The sequence below is a fragment of the Stylophora pistillata genome, chromosome 5, assembly GCF_964205215.1.
Source record: "Stylophora pistillata chromosome 5, jaStyPist1.2, whole genome shotgun sequence".
NCBI classification, from domain to species: Eukaryota; Metazoa; Cnidaria; class Anthozoa; order Scleractinia; family Pocilloporidae; genus Stylophora; species Stylophora pistillata.
In genome coordinates this window covers 15,692,641-15,711,174 of record NC_142523.1, presented here as the reverse complement: position 1 = coordinate 15,711,174, position 18,534 = coordinate 15,692,641, and the positions used below count along the sequence as shown (strand labels likewise).

Here is an 18,534-nt window from a genome sequence, read left to right as displayed (position 1 = left end):
AATTGATCAAACATTTACGTGAATAGAGATCCAGGATTACTGATTCAGCACGTTAGAAATCGTTTTAGCACTTGGATCAATCCAGACTTGGCTCGAAAGCAGCGAGCCGATTAACGCTGTGATAAATCATAAGTGGCTTACTTCTAGAAATTAACGCTGGCAAGAAGAGAAGTGTTAAAGAATCAAACAGGACTTTAATTAGCTTATGAAAAATGTTCGCTCAAAGACGAATTCGTTTTTAAAAATTACCATTATAGTTGAATGAGTTTAAAACCGAAGAGAGCGCAAATATCGTCAAAATTACCGTGACCCTTTACTTAGTACTACATATGTTACAAGTTGATACAACTGAAGAGTTTCAATTCTGAAGTCCTGAAATATTTACGACACAATGATATTTTATAACCAGACTTGAGTCTCGAGGTAGTGAAGTACTTCATTGTTACCCACTTGTTTTGCGCTTACCAGCTCAAAACATTGTTTCCATTTCCTCGCGGTTCAGGTAAGCAGGCTATCGACTAAAGAATAAAGAGGTAAATTCTACTTTAGGGTAAACATTAATTCCTTTGTAAAAGGGCTTCTGGAACACGACTACACTCGCAACTTCGTTGAAAAAATAAGATCTTCTGCCGCTAAACATGTTGTGTTCAAGTTGTTTATGTACAACTTTGAAGGCATGATTGATAGCGTATTATGTAGACAAATTTCTCCATGAGGAGCTCAGAAATCCATTTATTTAAACACGCCATTCTAATGCCAAAAAATATTTGCATTTTCCTTTTTTCTTTCGTCGCTCTTGGAATAAGTTTTTCCCCTTCCAAGAGATAAAACATTACAAAAATTTATTATCAATTATCTGTTCCATGAGCACAATTAGAACATGGAAGTGTCAGCTTTAATGTCCTGTTGTCTAGTCAGAACAATATTCAACACACTCAGGGTATAAAGCGGCTTTTGTTCAATTATGCTACTATTCATAAGCTATGTCCATTATCGTTACAAGTTACTCATATACTAAACGTTGAAAAACAGACATGGAATCCTGCTCTTTCGATAATACTACAAATACGTTCGCTTCGATGATCTGCAAATTATAATCGCATAAAATATATATCGTGCAGCCAGATTTTTTTCTCTTGTCTTTAGTAAAAAAATCGCATGAGCTGATATCTGCTTAAAAGGTTTATTAAGGGCAAACCTACTTAACAGTTTTAAATGAAGTCGTTTGTTAAGAAGCAGCATTTATAATATTCCCAGTATTTCTGTCTGATAATGATCGATGGTTTTCTCTATTTAGGAGTTGACATAACAACAGGAACAGGAAACAAGACGTTGCAGTTTTCTTATTTTTAGAGACTTGACTGGATTTTAATAATGAGTTTCCTGCAGACTTCAGTCTATACAAATATTTCCTTGAGTTTTCCCATTTCTTAAAAATTGTTTAAACAAAGATTAAGATAAAATAAAAAATGAAAAAAGCTGAAGAGGTTACGATACTTTTTTGAACGCTGTCACTTCACTTTCAGTTTAGCTTTTCGTGGTCTCGATATTTAATATGAATTATAAGTAATTGATTCGATTATGAGCTCAGTCGAGATATATCCCTGATTGTCAAACATAGACCCGTATCAGTGTCTCCATTATAGCAGAACAAATAAAACTCCACCTGGCGTCGTGTTAAATACGTGCTCCACCAAGGGAATGTCGTTTATTTCACATTTAGTTCGCGAGTCGTTCTTCCGTGGGAAATTTTCGCTTCCTTTTGTTATTGAAATACATTCTACAAAGCCCGATTTAAGTGTGAAGAAAGATAAACTGATAAAGAACGAGACAAACAATGAAAATAATACCTGTTATGTTTTCTGCAGCACGTGGATTATAACAGAATGACTTAAACTTTCTAAAACGGTCAATATAAAACTTATTAGAGGGCTTTAGAACCACAAGTTTTGCTAGGAAAAGAAAACCTCACTTCTATAGAAGCAACGAGGGTGTCGCGTCAATTACGGCACGTGCTCAAATAGCCTGGATGCCCAATTTCAAGAGCAGAGATTGTCATTCTGCTTTTGTTTTAAAAATTTGAATGTACAAGTAGCAAAACGATAATTATATGAAGTGAATTACGGGCCTCTAAGCCAATCAGCTTCGTCTGGTCTCACGCTCTTCACGCGCCACTGAAGGCGGGAAACAATGCAAACGACGGTTATCGTGCGACTCTAAGCACTCAGCCAATCAGAGGCGACTGTTCCCACGGTTGTGGCTTTGTCTATGAAGCCAGCATTGTTTAGGCAGCAAGCCGATTGTCACTGGACAGGTGTTTGTAAATAAAACTCATCCAATGTCGGCACACGACCCCGATATTTTCCCACGATTGATGAATATAAATGTGATCGCATCATGCATGTCGGACGGTTCGCGACAAACACTCGCATAGTCAACATCTCCGACAAACTTCCATAAAAAAACTCGTTAGCAAACTTCAAAAAAACATGGCTGTTGAATGCTATGACAGTGCAATCTATGTTAGCAAGATTCTCTCCGAAAGAAGAAAGGTAAACAATTCTTATTCATAATTCTGTAATTTGCTGATGTGTCATTTTTCAACTAAATCGCTCAATCACATCCCTGGCACAACTTTCCAAACTTGTCTCCAACAATATAACTTTTCTTCTACAGGCAAAGAAACCTTTGATGGAAAAAATGCGCAGAGCGAGAATCAATGAAAGCTTGAACGAAATGAAGAGCTTGGTCTTGGATCTTTTGCATAAAGATGTAAGTATCTTCTGTTTTTGTTCATAGTTTAACAAAACCAGCTCTGAGGAGAAGTTTCCTTCGCTCGAAAACATGCTCGCAGACTCTGATAAAATATTATAAATGTGATTTCGGTGTACGTATTAAGCTTATACAGATTAGATTCCAATAAAATATTTAAACGAATATCGTTTGTGTCTTGTCTAGGCTTCTCGTTATTCCAAGATGGAGAAAGCTGATGTTCTTGAGATGACTGTGACATATTTGAAAGCCTTACAGCGAAAGGATTGCCGCTCTGAAGGTAAGATTTAACTAAGTGAAACTTTGCTGAGTTCTAAACAAAGCATTCGTGGAAGTGACGACGTGTTAATTAGAACTGAAACCGGTTTGCTAAAATTATGAAACACCTCGCAAATGCAGACGATAATGCGATTATGAAAAATCTCATGAGGCAAACGGAGGACTTTGACAGAATCTTCACTTTACTGTTTTCGCACGGCAAGTCTTGTATAAGACATACTACACGTAAATGTCGTATAAGTCTTGCATGTCTTGCAATTTGTCGACTGAATAGGTTTTCTGGAGAATTTGTACCGTAAAGCTAGTTAAAAATCATTCGAAACGAGTATTTAACCACGGTTTTCGTTTTCGTTTAGGTCCTCAGTCACCAGCCGAGTACAGAGCTGGCTTCAACCAGTGCTTCAACGAAGTCAACAGAAGCACGACCTGTGAAGGAAACGAGCAGCTCAGGGAAAAACTCTTGTCACACTTGGCTTCGTGTTACCATAGCGACGCCACTAACCGTGTCGCCACGAGCCACGCTTCAGGGATTCCCGCCGTGACTTCGAGTTTTCCCGCCATTGCGCCAAACACCGTCTGGGTTCCATATCCTTCACCACCGCCATCTCCAACAAATCAACCTACAGTTTTTATTCCCGTAACAAGTCCAGTTAAAACTGAAATGCTAAGAATACCATCTCCTGTCAGTCCATCGGCGGCTCAGACACAGCAAATCAGCCTCTCGCCTGCGAGTTCTCTTAGCGCTGAAACAAAAACACCACTATGGCGTCCTTGGTAACCAATAAACACTGAATTTAAAATGCTAGAAAGTAAGCTCTTCAAAGGCAACGTTGCAAATCTAAGGCAGGATTCCTGTCATAATTTTACGCACTGAGTGCGGTTTCTTTACTTGCTTTTCTTCGCCGGCGTATAGAGCTTTTGTTGAGATTATTATGAATGACAAAGTGAAAGAGATTATTTGTAAATTTATATGCAAATTACTGCTTGGCAGTTTATAATAAAGAAAGGATTAATTTAACGAAAGTTTGCGTTTATTATTTTGGGAGGGAGCAGTTGTTATAGTAATCAGTAATTTGAAATAGAATCATGCGCTCTTCCAGTGATCTAAGGAATTTCGAAAGAAGATTTAAATTCGGTTTTTTTTTTTTTATGACAATCCTATTTGAAATTGCATCGCGTACCCCGAAAGAATCCTACGCGCATTAAGCCAGCCATAATTTATGGTTCAAAAGGTTGAAAATTTCAAGGTAGTCATGATTTGTTAGAAATCTTAATCCGGCCATGAAGACCATGGATAAATACGCCGATCGCGATTACTGCTAATTACGGAGCTGAACAAAAATTATGCAAAATGTTAAAACCAGCGCTTGTGGAACTGGTAATAGCGCAATAGAACCATGAAAAAGAGTTGGACTCTTAGCTACGGTATTTGTTTTTCCTGACCCGGGCCCTCGACACTTTCTACGATATAACTTAGAAGCTTTGGTACAATACTGTTCTTATCTGGATATTCTTCTCCTTTCCGATAAAAGTGTAAAATTCAACTTATATTAAATTTACCCGCACACCGATTAATACTTTCTTTTGACAAAAAAAACCGGTCTTTTCTACGATGTACGCTAATTCGACTTTATTGGTTTCATAGAACACCAAAAACGTCAAGACATTTTGTTAAATCAAGGATGTTATTAAACTTTGTTATTTATTAAACTTATTAAGGATTTTATTAAACTTTGAGGTCATGAGGCGGATTCATTCCAGAACTGGAGTTTTTAAGAACGCATGCATTCACCAAGGCCGCCAAATTGTTTGTCTGTCCGTTCCTCGATTGTTATTGTAGTTGAGCTGTCTGAAAGGTTTTCGCTTTACAGCGTCTTTGCCACAATCATTGGTCGTGTTTCCAAATAAGGTTGATCTAGTAGAACACGACTGTGACTTACTCGAGAAGATTTGATTAGAGACGTACCCGCTGTCATAGAACTTGGAATTGTCAGAACTAACGTCTTTCTCTAAGATGTTCCTTTCTTCTGTTTGTTTAGTTTGCTCCTTCGTCGAACAAACTGACGGTTTGCCGAAGTTGTTTCCAGATGAAGATATTCGGGCGCTTGACTCTCGGTTGCAGATCTCTACTGTCTCTTGGTCTTCTCCAACATTTTCCATACGTTCTACAAGAAAATAGATACAGTAATTTGTATGACTTAAAGCAGATTTTATAAACCAGTATATAATTAAGAGTGACAAAAGATGAAGCCGACGCCCTCTGAATTTGGATAACATCCGGAAAGGTGCAAAGTGAACAGCTAATGAATAATTAAGTTTGGATGAGATAAAGAGGGTCGGACAGTTCCCACCTTTCAGCCTTCTGATATATTGTACTGTAAGTTTAAGGATGTCCGCTTTGCCGATCTTCGTCTGAAAGGGACCAAAATCAACAAAAATTAAGCATGAATTCGTACCTTCAGTGAGTGCAAGGCGTGTGACAGTATAGCTTAAAACGTGTTTCGCCCGCGCACCAAAATGCGGGAGATTAAACAACATCGATTGCGACAAATGCTTTGAATTAAGTCAAAGGAGGAGGGAAGTGAAAGAGAGGTTACAAAGGCGCACATAACGAGACACGCTGCTCAGAGTCTGCTAATAGAGCCCGCCTGTTCTTAAGAGCATGGAATGGATCACACCCTCGATATGGCAAGAGCAAGATTTTTATTCAGCACGACGTATTCAACGAAAAAAGTTGTTAAGTTTTGATTATCATTGAATTGTCATGTTTCTGTAACAAATCTGGCCGATTTCTTTTAAACTCAGTATTTTTGTTATTATGGTTGTTTCGTTTATAGGATCGATTCCAGTTTTATTTGAGCCATTTAGAAGCCTCAATGTTGTTCTTTTCAAAGCGTTTTATCTATAAAAACGTTTCGGAATAAAATTTTTACAGATGGGTTCAGTTTCAGGAAATTTCAGACAAGTGCAAAGGCTGGGGCAACCGGCTTTCTTTTCTTAGGGTTTCTTAACTCGAGCTTTACCCGCGACAGGTCGCAAACTCGACTCGAGAAAACGGTGACTGAAAACAACTCAACTCACGTGTTCAGTAGAAGGTCCAAGTACCAATTCCCTGAGCGCTTCGACGCTTTTGCTTATCCTTTCGCGTCGAAGGCGATCTTGAATAGATTTGTTTACCTGTCAAAAGAATCGAGTATGCTGTAAGTGGAGAAGGTAAAAATAATCAGAGATTTCGCTCTCCTACACATGTAATTAAAATTGAACATCGTTGTGGTTCAGAAGGGAAACTGATTGAATTTTTAATATCGAACTGATACGAGTCTATGGGATTAAATTGTTATCCTCGCTTAATGCACTGACTGCGCGTAATTAACAGCAATATAAGGACTATTATGATCTTGGTTGAATACTTTGCCGCTATGATTTGAATTTCACTGAAAATTTAAAAGATTTGTCTTCAAGATTTCTTAATACAGAGTGCTGTCCCCGACTTGGGAAAACAACTTAAATAAATGTTTCGTTTACTTCGCAAGCGCATACCGAGGAGAGCGCACTAGTATTGCTGAATTCTCAAGCCGAGAACAATAAAATATTAATCCTGAAGAAATTTTCTTAGTCTCGTCACGAAAACCACATAAGTTTACGGTCAAACATATTCCAGTCTGAAAAAATTCAGGGAACAAATAGGTTTGGGAGTTGATTCTGACGCGAATCACTTCACGAGACTATTGCTTACATATAGGAATTTACAATGACCCACAACTTCATATCTTTTCTTACCTTTTTATCAGTTGCACGACTTACTGGAAATTTCATGACGAAAAGTTTCTCACTACTTCCTGAAAGATTCTTAGTGTTAGCAAATTTCGATGAGACAAATTCGCTGTGAAACGTGAGCTACAAGCTGATACGACCCCCTTCTGCTGGGTGCGTGCGATATGAGTTCCTAAAGCCTTGTGCAAGAGGAAATAAATTTTACAATACACGCAAGCCAGGGCCGCGTTCAAAGCAGAGAACCTATTAACACCTGTTGCCAACAATGATGTGTCTTAACAAAAGTTATGATTTGAGCGGCAGATTTAAGTTTAAAAGAAAACTCAAATCCTTCAAACAGACAGACGTCAGCTACAGTTCTAAGAAGCTCAGTTTAATTCAAGTTTGAATTTTTAAACGCACGAAATAGACGCTCAGTGTATTTACAGTTTAATTTTCTGAGGCAAACGTGTCAGCAATGAGTGGGTGCACGCCGCATGGAATATTAAACTTCCCGCCAATTTTCCCGCGAAATTCAAGCAGTGGCCTTGTTTGCTCTCAATCTTCTGAAGCACGTCAAATACCGCCATAATGAGCCAGGGCTCAGCAACATTGTTGATGAAATAGAGTATTCGTAACATTTCTCTTTTTCATGGTGATGACAGAAAGCAAACTAGGTAAGCATCAGCCATCATTGCATTGATAGAGAGCGGACGAAAAACTCAAAGTACGCGCCAAAAACATTCGCTATTCAAAAGACACGTGTCTCAGGCGCTTTTTAATTAAATGTGCTTATGTTACACACAGGTGTGGCCTGTAACAGCTTTAGCAAAAAAGTTGCAAAATGATCTTCTTTGATGAGGACACGACGTTTCGCTTTTGTGCCAGACGCGAGCTTCAAAAATTAATGACAATGACAAAATTGACACTGCAATTAAATTGACACTGCAATTAAAACTACGAAAAAACCTGGTCGTAATCACGAAACAGCTTTGGACAATGGCTCCACGTGAAAATTTGAAGTTCAGGCCTCTATTTTACGATGTACTTTTGAAACAGCTTAGTTATCAAATGATTAATTTTTTTTAATATTATACACTTTCCTTTCCCTATTCATGGAGAGGCCTTAGGACCCTGAACCGAAGTTAACGTTTTTGAAATTAGACGATAGTGAGCCAGTTCTTTACAACAAGGGACCTTGGAAAATAATTTCCGTGTGAATGAACCGTAATCATTCAAGTTCGTTTATCCAAAATCCAGCTAAACCGGCCGAATGTAGTGACTCTTTTCTAGCGGATGGTCTCAGAATGTTCCCGAACTCGAAAACAGAATTCAAAAGTAAAGGTGGAAATTACTTTCCTTGCGGGAAAGAGAAAGGATTTCATTCAAACGGAAAATTTCGAAACTTCTAATTTATTCAGACTTTCAGTTTGCCCTCTTCAGGCACGTGCGGCATTTGCATTAAAATAACAATTTAGATGAAGCGTGGAATTTTGCCTCAACTGATTAACCGCAATACTCATAAATAACTTACTGGTCAACATTTGAACGAAGTAATTAGCAGGTTTCTTTACTGCGCTGAACAAACATTATCATTTATTTCGCTAGACGATCAGGTGTCGATTAAATTACTCTTGTCGGTTCGCACGTGGAATATTAATTTCCCGCCAAATTTTAAATGATTTATGGCCACACCGAGATTCATTTCCATCTCAAACTAGCTGAAAACCTAGCTTTACTCGGCAAATGTCAGGTCCTTTCGCAAACTAAATTTTCATTTACTTCACTGAAGTAATAAACGGAGGCATTTTATCTGCAACGGCCTTTCAAGGGAGAGAAAACAAGTTGTTCAAAGGGGAGAACGTATAACGGAAAGTATAACGTCTAACTTATAACGTTTGATTTATCATCTACGGGTTTATGTCGATTTAATTTGATGGCCTGCTCCCAGTTGGCTTGTTAGCTCAATTGGTAGAGCGCTGCATTAGTATCGCAGAGGTCAGTGGTACGAATCCCGTACAGGCCTGAATTTTTTCTTTTTTTTTTTTTTTTTTTCAGGTCTGATTTTCACTATTGCTTAAATAGTGCTTTACTGCGAAGGATCGTGCATACGTTTTATAACGCTTTCCAATGCCGGGTAAATCGTTACCCAGCGAATGAGTTTTAACAAAGCGTGCTGCTGTATCGACCGGATGGAGATTTCTCCATCCGGGACCTGCAAGATTCCTTTAGAATTGAACTCATTCACGACGGATAACCTGTTGACGAAGTCTTCAAAAGGGAATTTAATCTCTTAATTTGCTCATACAGCAGGAATTACAGTCCCACAGTCCTCGAGTTACGTTATATTTTAAGAACAGCAGTTCCCACATGGATTTCCGAAATTTGTTTTCGTGACTGCACGGTTTCTTTCTTGCCAGTATGCACATGCGCAGGCGAACACAGAGCGGATTTGGTGTCTAGGTTGGAGATAATTTTATTATAGCTCTAAATCCCACAAGAAATTGAATGACATGGCAGACTTTGTTTTTTCTTTCCGTGATCGCGAAAGCTGTTTTTTTTCTTTCCTTTTTTTTTTTTTAATAAAATCTAGGAGACATCGTCTGACGCTTTACCGCTGCATTAGCGTATACAGTATGCAAGGATAATCATGGCTAAGGAAATATCTCCATCTACGACACAGGCGTAATGGAAGGAAAGAACTACGCAGTGTTTCCAAGAAAATATGAATCTTGTGAACTCTAGTTTTCCCAACTGAGTATGCTGAGTCACTAACTTGAAAAATTCGTCGATGATAAATCACGAGGCTAGCGCTAAAAACCAACCATGATTATTTACGCCAAAAATAATCTTGTTATCGCCGATTTCCTGCCGTTTTTCAACGGAAGCTCGAAGCTAATCCGGCGGAATCCGGCAAATCTCCTGTACTGTTGGGCGGTCATGTCTGGTGGTCTCCACAAAATAACACGCAATGAATTACATTCCAGTCAAAAATAAACCTCTTTTATTTTTTACTCGTCTCTTAAACTTTAATTCTACCTAGGAATGTGTACACACGGGATTATTACTCGCGCCTGGAGTAACCATAACACTGGTCTAGTAGCTTTAGCTCTCTAAATCGAGTTTCCCTCCCATATTGAACCTAGTCCTTGGAGTAGTCAAAATGGCGTCTGTGGTGGCAATTACATTTTCGAACCTTGAGTGCATGTTAGGAATGAAAAATCCCATTAAAAAACCTTGTATTGCATTTTTCTGCTACAAGTATTGTCTTTCATCACTTAAATTCGACCCGTAGTGAAAAGTATTTGAACCCAATGCCCCGTAAAACTAACTGCAAGTAATAAAATGAACCGCCATTTATCTCTTTCAGTTCTTCGCCTTCCGTCCACGGTCACACCCGGCCAAATAAACAAAACGATGGAAAATTTTTGGATCTTCGTATTGGATTGACTGAAGAATAAGCCGGAGCGATCAGTGAGATCTGTCAGACGACTCTTCGAACTTTGATATTCGTTTTGAAGTTTGAAGAAATGAGAGGATCCCTTTCTCTAATCGCCTCAATACTCGTCTAGTGGTGAACTCAAAGATGTTTAACTTTGGAGAGGAAATCAGTTCTGGATTGATTTTTTTTTGTCTTTCTTTACTTAGCCTACGGTTTCAATCCGGCGTTCTGCCAGCTTTAGTAGCCTGTCAATTAGTTAACCGTTAACAAACGACACTTCGTAAAACGGGAGAAAAACGGTCCTCCCTCTCTACGTATGAAAAACGGCCTCTGCCAGGTAAGTAACAACCATATATAGGCTGAAAGTGCAGAAGCACCAAGTTAGAAAGTTTAGGTCTTTGTCGGTCTCAAAAGCACTTAGGGGTACTTAACCAAGATGAGTTCCTGACTCCACAAGGGAAGTGCGTTCCGACAAAATCTAGAAGAGACTATTAAAAGTTGGTAGACTGCCAGTATAGAGCTCTGAAAAGCCATCCATTCAATTATTCTCACTTCCGCTCATGTATCAGTGCATAAAACGCAGAATTAACCCAATCCAATAAACTCATTATCCTGTGTTTATTGCCTTCTTGGAGTGAGAGCTCACATACAGACTTTGAACTTTGTACGATACCCCCTCAGAAAACGCCACCTCAAAAACACCTTGTTTGTTTCTTGATATTCCGTAGAAATTGAGTGATACTCAGGAATTCAGTAGCAAATCTGGGTGTTTGCTTGCTCTGAAAATTAAAAGGAGCTTGGACTGAGTTGCCAGCGGGTGCCCAATTCATTGTTCTACCGTATTTACGTCCAATCATGTTTGTAAGTCTAAAGATTATAACTTCAGTAGAATGCATTTGGCCAATTATGTGTTACAACTCAAACAGTATTTGATATTTCACGTGTTTCACGGCGTAGTTGTTGGTTTTAAATTTTCATTTGACTATCTCTATTGTATTGTATTGTAATCTTTATTTAGACACGATCAATTCATCAGCCTATAAAAATACATATTACATACGCTAAGATATTTAAAATTAAAACTACATACTATAACACTAAAGCTGTTTTCCGTGAATGCCGTGCGTTAGACTTTAAAAATGTCATTGATCTTACGTTTAAATAACCCCAGAGACTCTATGTTCCTTATATCGCGTGGTAAACTGTTCCATAATGTGGCGCCATTGTAGCTAAAGCTTTTTCTGTAATAATTAGTGCGCGGTAGTGGAACATTAAGCTTATTTTCAGAGTCCCTGAGGTCATAAGCAGAGTCACGCCACGTAAACTCTGAATATAGATACCTTGGAGCTAGCCCGTGCAGACATCTAAACATCATGGTGGCTTTATGGATTTCCTGCTGGCGTGCAAGATTTTTCCACCCTAAAAACTCGAGTAGCTCAGTTGCATCAGCATCATAGTTAGAGAATGTCAACACACGGGCTGCTCTATTCTGCAATTTCTGCAGTTTGTCTCGTAGCGTTTTCCCACATTCAAAGGCAAAAGCTTGTGTGAACCCATATAGCCCTAAAAACCATAGAGAGTCTGTTGGCAAGAAACCATTCCATGTGGCTAAGCTCGTGACAGTATACAAGGTTATTTCCGCTTAAGTTTTAAGTCTGTGAATAAAACTTCGAGGGAAACGAAGAGACCGAGAAGTCAGGTTGCAGATATACATTAGTCACTGTTAGTTTTTCGCTACATGTAAATGAAGGGTTCTAGCGAACTCCGAGAGAGAGAGCCTTTTTAAACGAGAGTAGAACAACTGAGTTTTTGTTTGACAATGGGAGTGGCTTATAAATAAGCTACTGTTTATTTCGAGACAGTTTCATGTAATGGCAATTTATCACTCTTTTAGTCTGAACTCTTGGTCGAATAATGACTCAAAACTTATTCAGTTCAGCGATTAATTAACGACGCGCAAAATCCTAGTGGAGACCAAGGAAAGTTCTAGAACACGTTTCAAACTAACTTTACGTCCATTCTTTTCTCCACAATATTGTTCACTTCCGAACACTTAACAATCATCAACTATTGAATTACAATACTGATCGGCAATGCAACTGAGAAAGCTCCATCTACTCCTGGCAAGCACAAAAACAATATCCGGGCATATCAACTTGTCTTCAGCTTGGAAGTTTTCCTATTGTGACACCCCTTTATTTAATTGGCCCGTCAGCTGCGACATGGATGAGACGCCCTACCATAATGTGATACTGTGAAAAGTCTTAATTCACTTACATTTGTTACTGCCATAATATTAAGCTTGGGTGTAACCTCGCTCCTAAAAATACTACTCACGGCTAGCGAGATTAACGACTTTAAAACACTGTGATCAATATCAGCTTGGCCATTTTGCCATCGACAGTTAATAAATTTGTCGAATTCCGGGGATTTAAATCAGTGAAATAGAAAGTAACCGCTTTAATACTGTTACTTGATTAACTTTTGTTGACCTTGGAGCTGTAGTCGGTTTCGAAACTGTTCCTGAGAGAACTGAGGTCACAACCACACCCTTTTCGAGAAAGGGGGGGGGTGAGGGTATCTATACGAAGGGCCTACTGCCCTTCTGTATAACTTAATAGGGATGAAAGTTCAGGCCATTCGTCGTTAGCAAGGAAAACGACCCTCGCCGCTTTATATTTATAGAGCATTGAAATTCATCTTCGAAATTCTGAAGTGATATTGTACAGTATATCCAGTCTCGCTAACGCTCTCCGGAAACAACAGCTAAGTTCCAGTGACGTATCATTTCCGTGTTCTTAGCTGTTAACCTCTACCAATCTTGATCAGCTTCTAAATTCTCACGGCTTTTTCTCAAGTTTTATATGGCATTACGAGAGGAGATTAAATCTAACGATGGAATCACAGAACCTAGCCAGCGTGGATAGTTAAGATCTGAAAAGCAACTCTCCCATCTAGTACCCATACATCTTCTCATAAAAAAAGGGGATATTTTTCTTGTAAGTCAGGACAACACCTTGTTTAGAGCTGAAAAGTTTATCGTGCGTAGTAAGCTGTTTAGGGTGGAGAGGGGTGAGCGGTGCGGTGAAAGAGACGGTCGCCACGCTTCCTGACCCCACCGTTGGACGCCGTGCTGTGTTAGCAGCAGCACACCGGCGGCACGCGCCAATATCAATGACTGGAATTTGTTATCTTCACTCGCCATCTTAAGATAAGCTGATTATCAACACTATCACAAGCCAAAGGTTTGACATTATCGATATTGATAACAACAGTAAGCTAGCCAAGATTGCCTGCTTGTGAATCATAGCTGTAGCGAGTCATTGAGTCGTGTTCGGCAACGATTGCCATTTTTTTTTTCTTATGAACAGATTAGAATTGTGGATAAAGTGGAAAGGTTTCATAAAATTTCATAAAATAAAAAAACTATTTGCTATTTGTCCTCGATGCACGCGGTCCTGCCCAGCAAGAGAAACAAAATTTCAGTATTTTAGGGGGGTGAGACATACTTAACTGGATAAGTGTAAGGGGGGAGCTCCCTGGTGAAATTTCCCTTTGTAAGCTGGCCTAAATTTGCAAGACCACCCGCATATCTTATATCAGCAGCCTTATTTTTCAAGACGTTTCTAATTTTCTTCTCCAATGCACTGCAAATGTCTATACAGATCGGTGCTGATCAGAGTTCAACGACCCGCAGTAATTTGTTCCACACGAACTAATTATCAACAAAACAATTCACTGCATCACCAAACAACAAGAATCTGTCCGGACAAATTCGTATTAAAAATGTTGAAAAAACGCTTAGTATTCTTCCCTGATGATCCGGTGTCACCAGAAAAATTTTAATCATAGTTAGAAACAAATTTTAAAGTAGGTTTACAACCCGATTGAAAGGTTAAGCCTACAAACAGACCTCGAGTTAAATGGGCTCGAAGCGACCGTGGGAACATTCCTTTGCTTTATTGTGTTTTACTGTTCCCTTGTGGCATGACCCTCATCTAAACAATCCCACAATAGAAACTCAAATCTTATGAAAACATTTTACATAATAAGCAACTCAACTCCGCCAAGCACGTGGGAAAGGGGTCGAGTTAACGACGATGTTTACACATTCACGAGCAAAATACCTGCTACTGTGTTAAGGGGGTAACACCTTTGAAATCACGATATAAACACACAGTTTGAAAAGAATAAACCCACTTGAGGGGAACATCATCGGGCACGAGAACTCTAAAAGATTACTTCCATCGGCGCGCGCTAAGTTGAAGTTCCACAAAGTAAGTCGCGCGACTTGTTAATTGCAAGAAGCCATTGAGATATTCAAACCAATCGCATGCCATTTTCTCACGCCCTCAACGCACCACTGAAGCTCAAGAGCCTGTCATACAACTTAACCCCGAGACCTCTCGCGTCGTCGTCCAATCAGTGCAGAGCATTCCCACGGTCCGGCATCAGAGAAGCCTTTGTTTACTGTTCCAGCCATTGAATATGAATAGCTGTTTGTAAATAAGTGCGAGAGATGACACACGACTGCGGATTTTTTCCCACGGTGCGAACTATAAAAAGAATATTAAAAGACGCATGCCGGTTGCTTGTATTACGCCCTTAGGTCGGTTAGAAGCGTGCCGAAGTATTTTATGCTGCCACAAGTGAGCGGATCGCACGCGTAAACTTGACAGTAGAAATGGATGTAGAGATTTTGAAACCCGTTATGAATGCTCAGCGTAGTGCTAAAAAGGAAACAAAGAAGGTATCGAGATGTAGCAATTATAGCTTTTTCAATTCACTATTCGCTTAATTGCACATTTAGTAACATATAACAGGGCTCCTTAAATTTCAAAGTATAGTTGTAAAGGTGAATTTTTTTAGCGGTAATCCCTACCATAAATGAATTTTTTGCTCATGGAGAGTAAACATTCTTTTACTCAGAAAAATGAAATGATTAATTATAACAAAGGTTTGTTTTGCCTTGCAGTCTAAGAAACCACTTATGGAGAAGATGCGTCGGGCAAGAATTAATGACAGTTTGAATGAATTGAAAACTCTTGTATTGGAGGCGATGAAAAAAGATGTAAGTACTAAAAAAGATGCACATTGAAAGGGCAAATAATTATTTGGTGTCAGGATTCTGATCTTTTTCCTCTTCCAACAGGTGTCAAGGTATTCCAAAATGGAAAAGGCCGATATTCTGGAAATGACTGTGAAATATCTTCGTTCACTGAACACTGAGAGGACCTTGCATATTAAGCAACATCAAGGTAAGGCAGTAAAACACATCGTTTGGTTCATCATATTTAACCAGCAATTTTCGATTGAATTTGTTCAACTAGATACATATTGAATTTTTTCGCATCCTGGCCTTTTGCAATTTACTTTTCTCTTGACATATGGTACCAAGATTTTTAAAATTACTTCGAGGCCTTCAAAAAACGTTATTCTAAACAAACACAAAATTTTATTTTCTCTTTAGCAATAGGCTAGAACTAATGAACTGCTAATAACCTTTCAACGCTAAAACCTTGAGAGAGAGCGCTCTTTAATTGTGTTGATCTCTGTACGTCGATCTTATCTTTAACTCACACCTCAACAATTCTTTTGTCGTCAACTCAGCGCGTTGCTTGCAGACCAGATTATCTTGATTTTTCATTTCATCACCATTTTCACTTTCATTTTACCTGAACTGTTCATTAAAAGCTTCTTGAGCCTACTGATGTTGGCACTGTGAAATTTTAACGAGATGGTAAACCTCTGAATTCCGAAGGTATCAAACATTCCGCCCACATCCAACAGAACCGGAGGTGCCAATTAAGAATGTTAAGTGTTAGAGATTTGAAATATGATACTTATAATTGGCACCATTTTTTTTTCTCTTCTTTACAGAAGACGCTTCTGCAGTCGCTAAATATCGAGCAGGCTTCAATGAGTGTGCTGCCAAAGTTTCTCAATTCCTGATGACAGCAGACAATATTACTGTCCCGATTCGCACACAGCTTCTATCACACCTAGCGTCAACCTGTCAACAACAAAAAGACCCTCATCATTCTCCCAACGATATGTCAGTCTCACGACAACAAGCTCACGCAACGCTGTCGTCATCTTTTCCCGCCACTTCACCAAAAGTTGGCGCGAGCACGGCTTTCGCCGACGGAAGTATGGCAACGAAATTCCCCTCGCCTCCTTCGTCACCTTTTCACAACCATCCAGAAAGGAAACTACTACCTTTTCCACCGACAATGTCGCCCTCTATGTCACCCTTTATGCTTAGTAACGGTATTCCAGCCTTGATCTTACCGAATGACACTGCGCTGCAACTTCTACCTTTGACATTACCCGCCAATGCTTCAACTGCATTCGACACATCTTTGTGGAGACCTTGGTGACGCTCGTCCTACATTACAATCGATATCGTGAGCCTTTGTTAAATTGCTTCCTGGGCGGAAATGAATTTCTGGAGTGTTTTTAAAATGAGGGTCGCTTGGATTAGTCGAGCTATTAAAACTACTGAATATTTATTAAGAATTGTGCTAGAGGTATATATATTTTTGTGCCAAAAGCTATGTATAGATACGAATAAAACAACTCTTGAATACGGAAGACGTCGGAGGCGAGTGTGCTGGTAGTTCGTCAATTTTCCCATGTGACCATTGCAAACAGCATCGGAATGAAGAGGGCAACAAATAATTTGAGCCGAAATTAATATCTGTCGAAAAATGTGTCATTATTAGACTTCTTTTCACAAGCTTGCTTTAAAACAATTTGGAAAGAATCCAAAGAAAAATTTTGAACTGTAGAAAACTCCTTCTTTAGATTACCCCGCAGTACTCGCGAGAGTCCAACACAACTGGACTTAACAAGCTATCCTGCTCATTCATTTGTTATGCTTTGTTGTTGTCTTGGTCAAAGATTGTTAGTTCATGCAGTTAAATTAATCTTAATTGAAAAATTCCTATTGGTGTGGAGAAGAGGTTTAGAAAATCTAATGGTAACCAGTTTTTGCAGCGTGTTTTGTTAATCCGACATGTCTGCGACATTGAGTCTGTTATGCAGGCGGCAGTTTAATAAGAAAAAAGTCGGCGGTGGAGATTAGCAAGTCAGTTCAGCATCAGCTACTGCCAAGAAGAGTAATTCCAATTAAATGCAAAATTTGTCTATCACTTTGCAAGTATCCGCAGTAATCCTGTCAAACGGAAGTGGCTTTCAAGTCAGAGTCAACACAAAAATCTGCAGTTTTACCTTTTTTTCCGATATTAAATCATTCCGAAACTATCCCAAACGACTTCTAACTGAATGCTCCGGACTTGTTTTGCATCCAACAAATTTTTCTGTACTCATTTCAGCTTAAGCATACTAAAGATTTAGAAGAGGAAAGTTAAAAAAAAAAAAAAAAAACTTGCAGACCACATTTGCAGAATGTTAATGGCAGTTACGAGGTTGGCGCTTTAATCCTTTCCGTAGATAGTAGAGATAATTTTATCAAATATGATAAGAAGACTGTTAGAGTTCTGGACGACAACACTAATTTGATTTTAAATTATCGACTCCAGCGATTGCACGACGCAGCCATTTGGACTACTAGTTGACCCTCAGCCTATGTAAGCTAGTGACTGAAAGGTTCTTAGTGAAAACTACTTTACAACTGAACCTTTATGTCTTGGAAAATTAGGTCTTCTGAGATGTTGTTGCTATCATTTGCGTCGAAAATAACAACTACTGTTACTTAAAAATGTGCTAAGTGGCTCTTTTGAATTTGCTCCATGAAGAAAGCAACAAGCAGAGCTTAGAAAACTGGTTTCCTTTTAAACCTTTCGTAGAATCAAGAGGACTAAACTAAGAGTAGTTGCATTGCATAAAAAAAGGCAAAAGAATCGTTTTAGCTACATTCCTGCAGATAGCTCCGTGGCCCGCAGAAGCACCCTCCAATATTTCATTGCCGCCCCTTTCGAAAAGCTGAATTCAACGGAATTCGAACAAAACTGAACAAAGAACTGCACATGACGGTGCTATTATTTTATTCGTGTTTCTCTCGAGACTGTGTTCCTGTGATACTTCGAGCTAAGCTGAGTGTTTTTTACCAAGTATCTGTTTGCTTGTAACAATTACGCTGTTTCTTTCAACCCGTTAGGAATTCCTGAAGTTACTCATTCCGCATGAATGCCCTTAGCATTAACTTAACCAATCTTTCTTTTGGACTGTCACACGGGTATTAGATTTTCGGAAAGTGGTACGCAACCAATTGTGAGAGAGGTCAAACATCTGAACTGTAATCTTGTCTGCGCTTCAACAAATCC

The 18,534-nt window shown here is 39.0% G+C and overlaps 3 protein-coding genes across 4 annotated transcripts in view; 2 read left to right on the top strand and 1 right to left on the bottom strand.

The window, feature by feature from the left end:
- The first annotated feature begins 1,469 nt into the window (after positions 1-1,469).
- Positions 1,470-4,074, top strand: LOC111324262 (transcription factor HES-1-B). The gene is made up of 4 exons (XM_022927776.2): positions 1,470-2,552; positions 2,677-2,772; positions 2,959-3,052; positions 3,408-4,074. Exons 1-4 carry the CDS (start codon positions 2,490-2,492, stop codon positions 3,827-3,829), a joined length of 675 nt encoding a protein of 224 aa, XP_022783511.1. The 5' UTR covers positions 1,470-2,489; the 3' UTR covers positions 3,830-4,074.
- Positions 4,075-4,664: 590 nt separating this feature from the next.
- The window catches only part of LOC111324258 (uncharacterized), a 28,467-nt gene continuing 14,597 nt past the window's right edge, over positions 4,665-18,534 (bottom strand). Inside the window, exons 2-5 of the mRNA XM_022927770.2 lie at positions 6,832-6,890; positions 6,133-6,228; positions 5,403-5,463; positions 4,665-5,216 (exon numbers count right to left, since the gene is read on the bottom strand). Of these exons, the coding sequence (XP_022783505.1) occupies positions 4,840-5,216; positions 5,403-5,463; positions 6,133-6,228; positions 6,832-6,867 (570 nt within the window). The 5' untranslated portion in view covers positions 6,868-6,890 and the 3' untranslated portion in view covers positions 4,665-4,839. The remainder of the gene's footprint in view (positions 5,217-5,402; positions 5,464-6,132; positions 6,229-6,831; positions 6,891-18,534) is intronic.
- LOC111324233 (transcription factor HES-4-B) lies at positions 10,210-16,840 on the top strand. Of its 2 annotated transcripts, none has more exons than XM_088759294.1 (4): positions 10,210-10,583; positions 15,222-15,317; positions 15,399-15,504; positions 16,127-16,840. In XM_088759294.1, the coding sequence occupies exons 1-4, from the start codon at positions 10,563-10,565 to the stop codon at positions 16,624-16,626; spliced, it is 723 nt and encodes a 240-aa protein (XP_088615420.1). In that variant the 5' UTR covers positions 10,210-10,562; the 3' UTR covers positions 16,627-16,840. The 2 variants fall into 2 exon arrangements, with proteins under 2 accessions (XP_088615420.1, XP_022783470.1); XM_022927735.2 differs by lacking the exon at positions 10,210-10,583 and adding an exon at positions 14,755-14,996.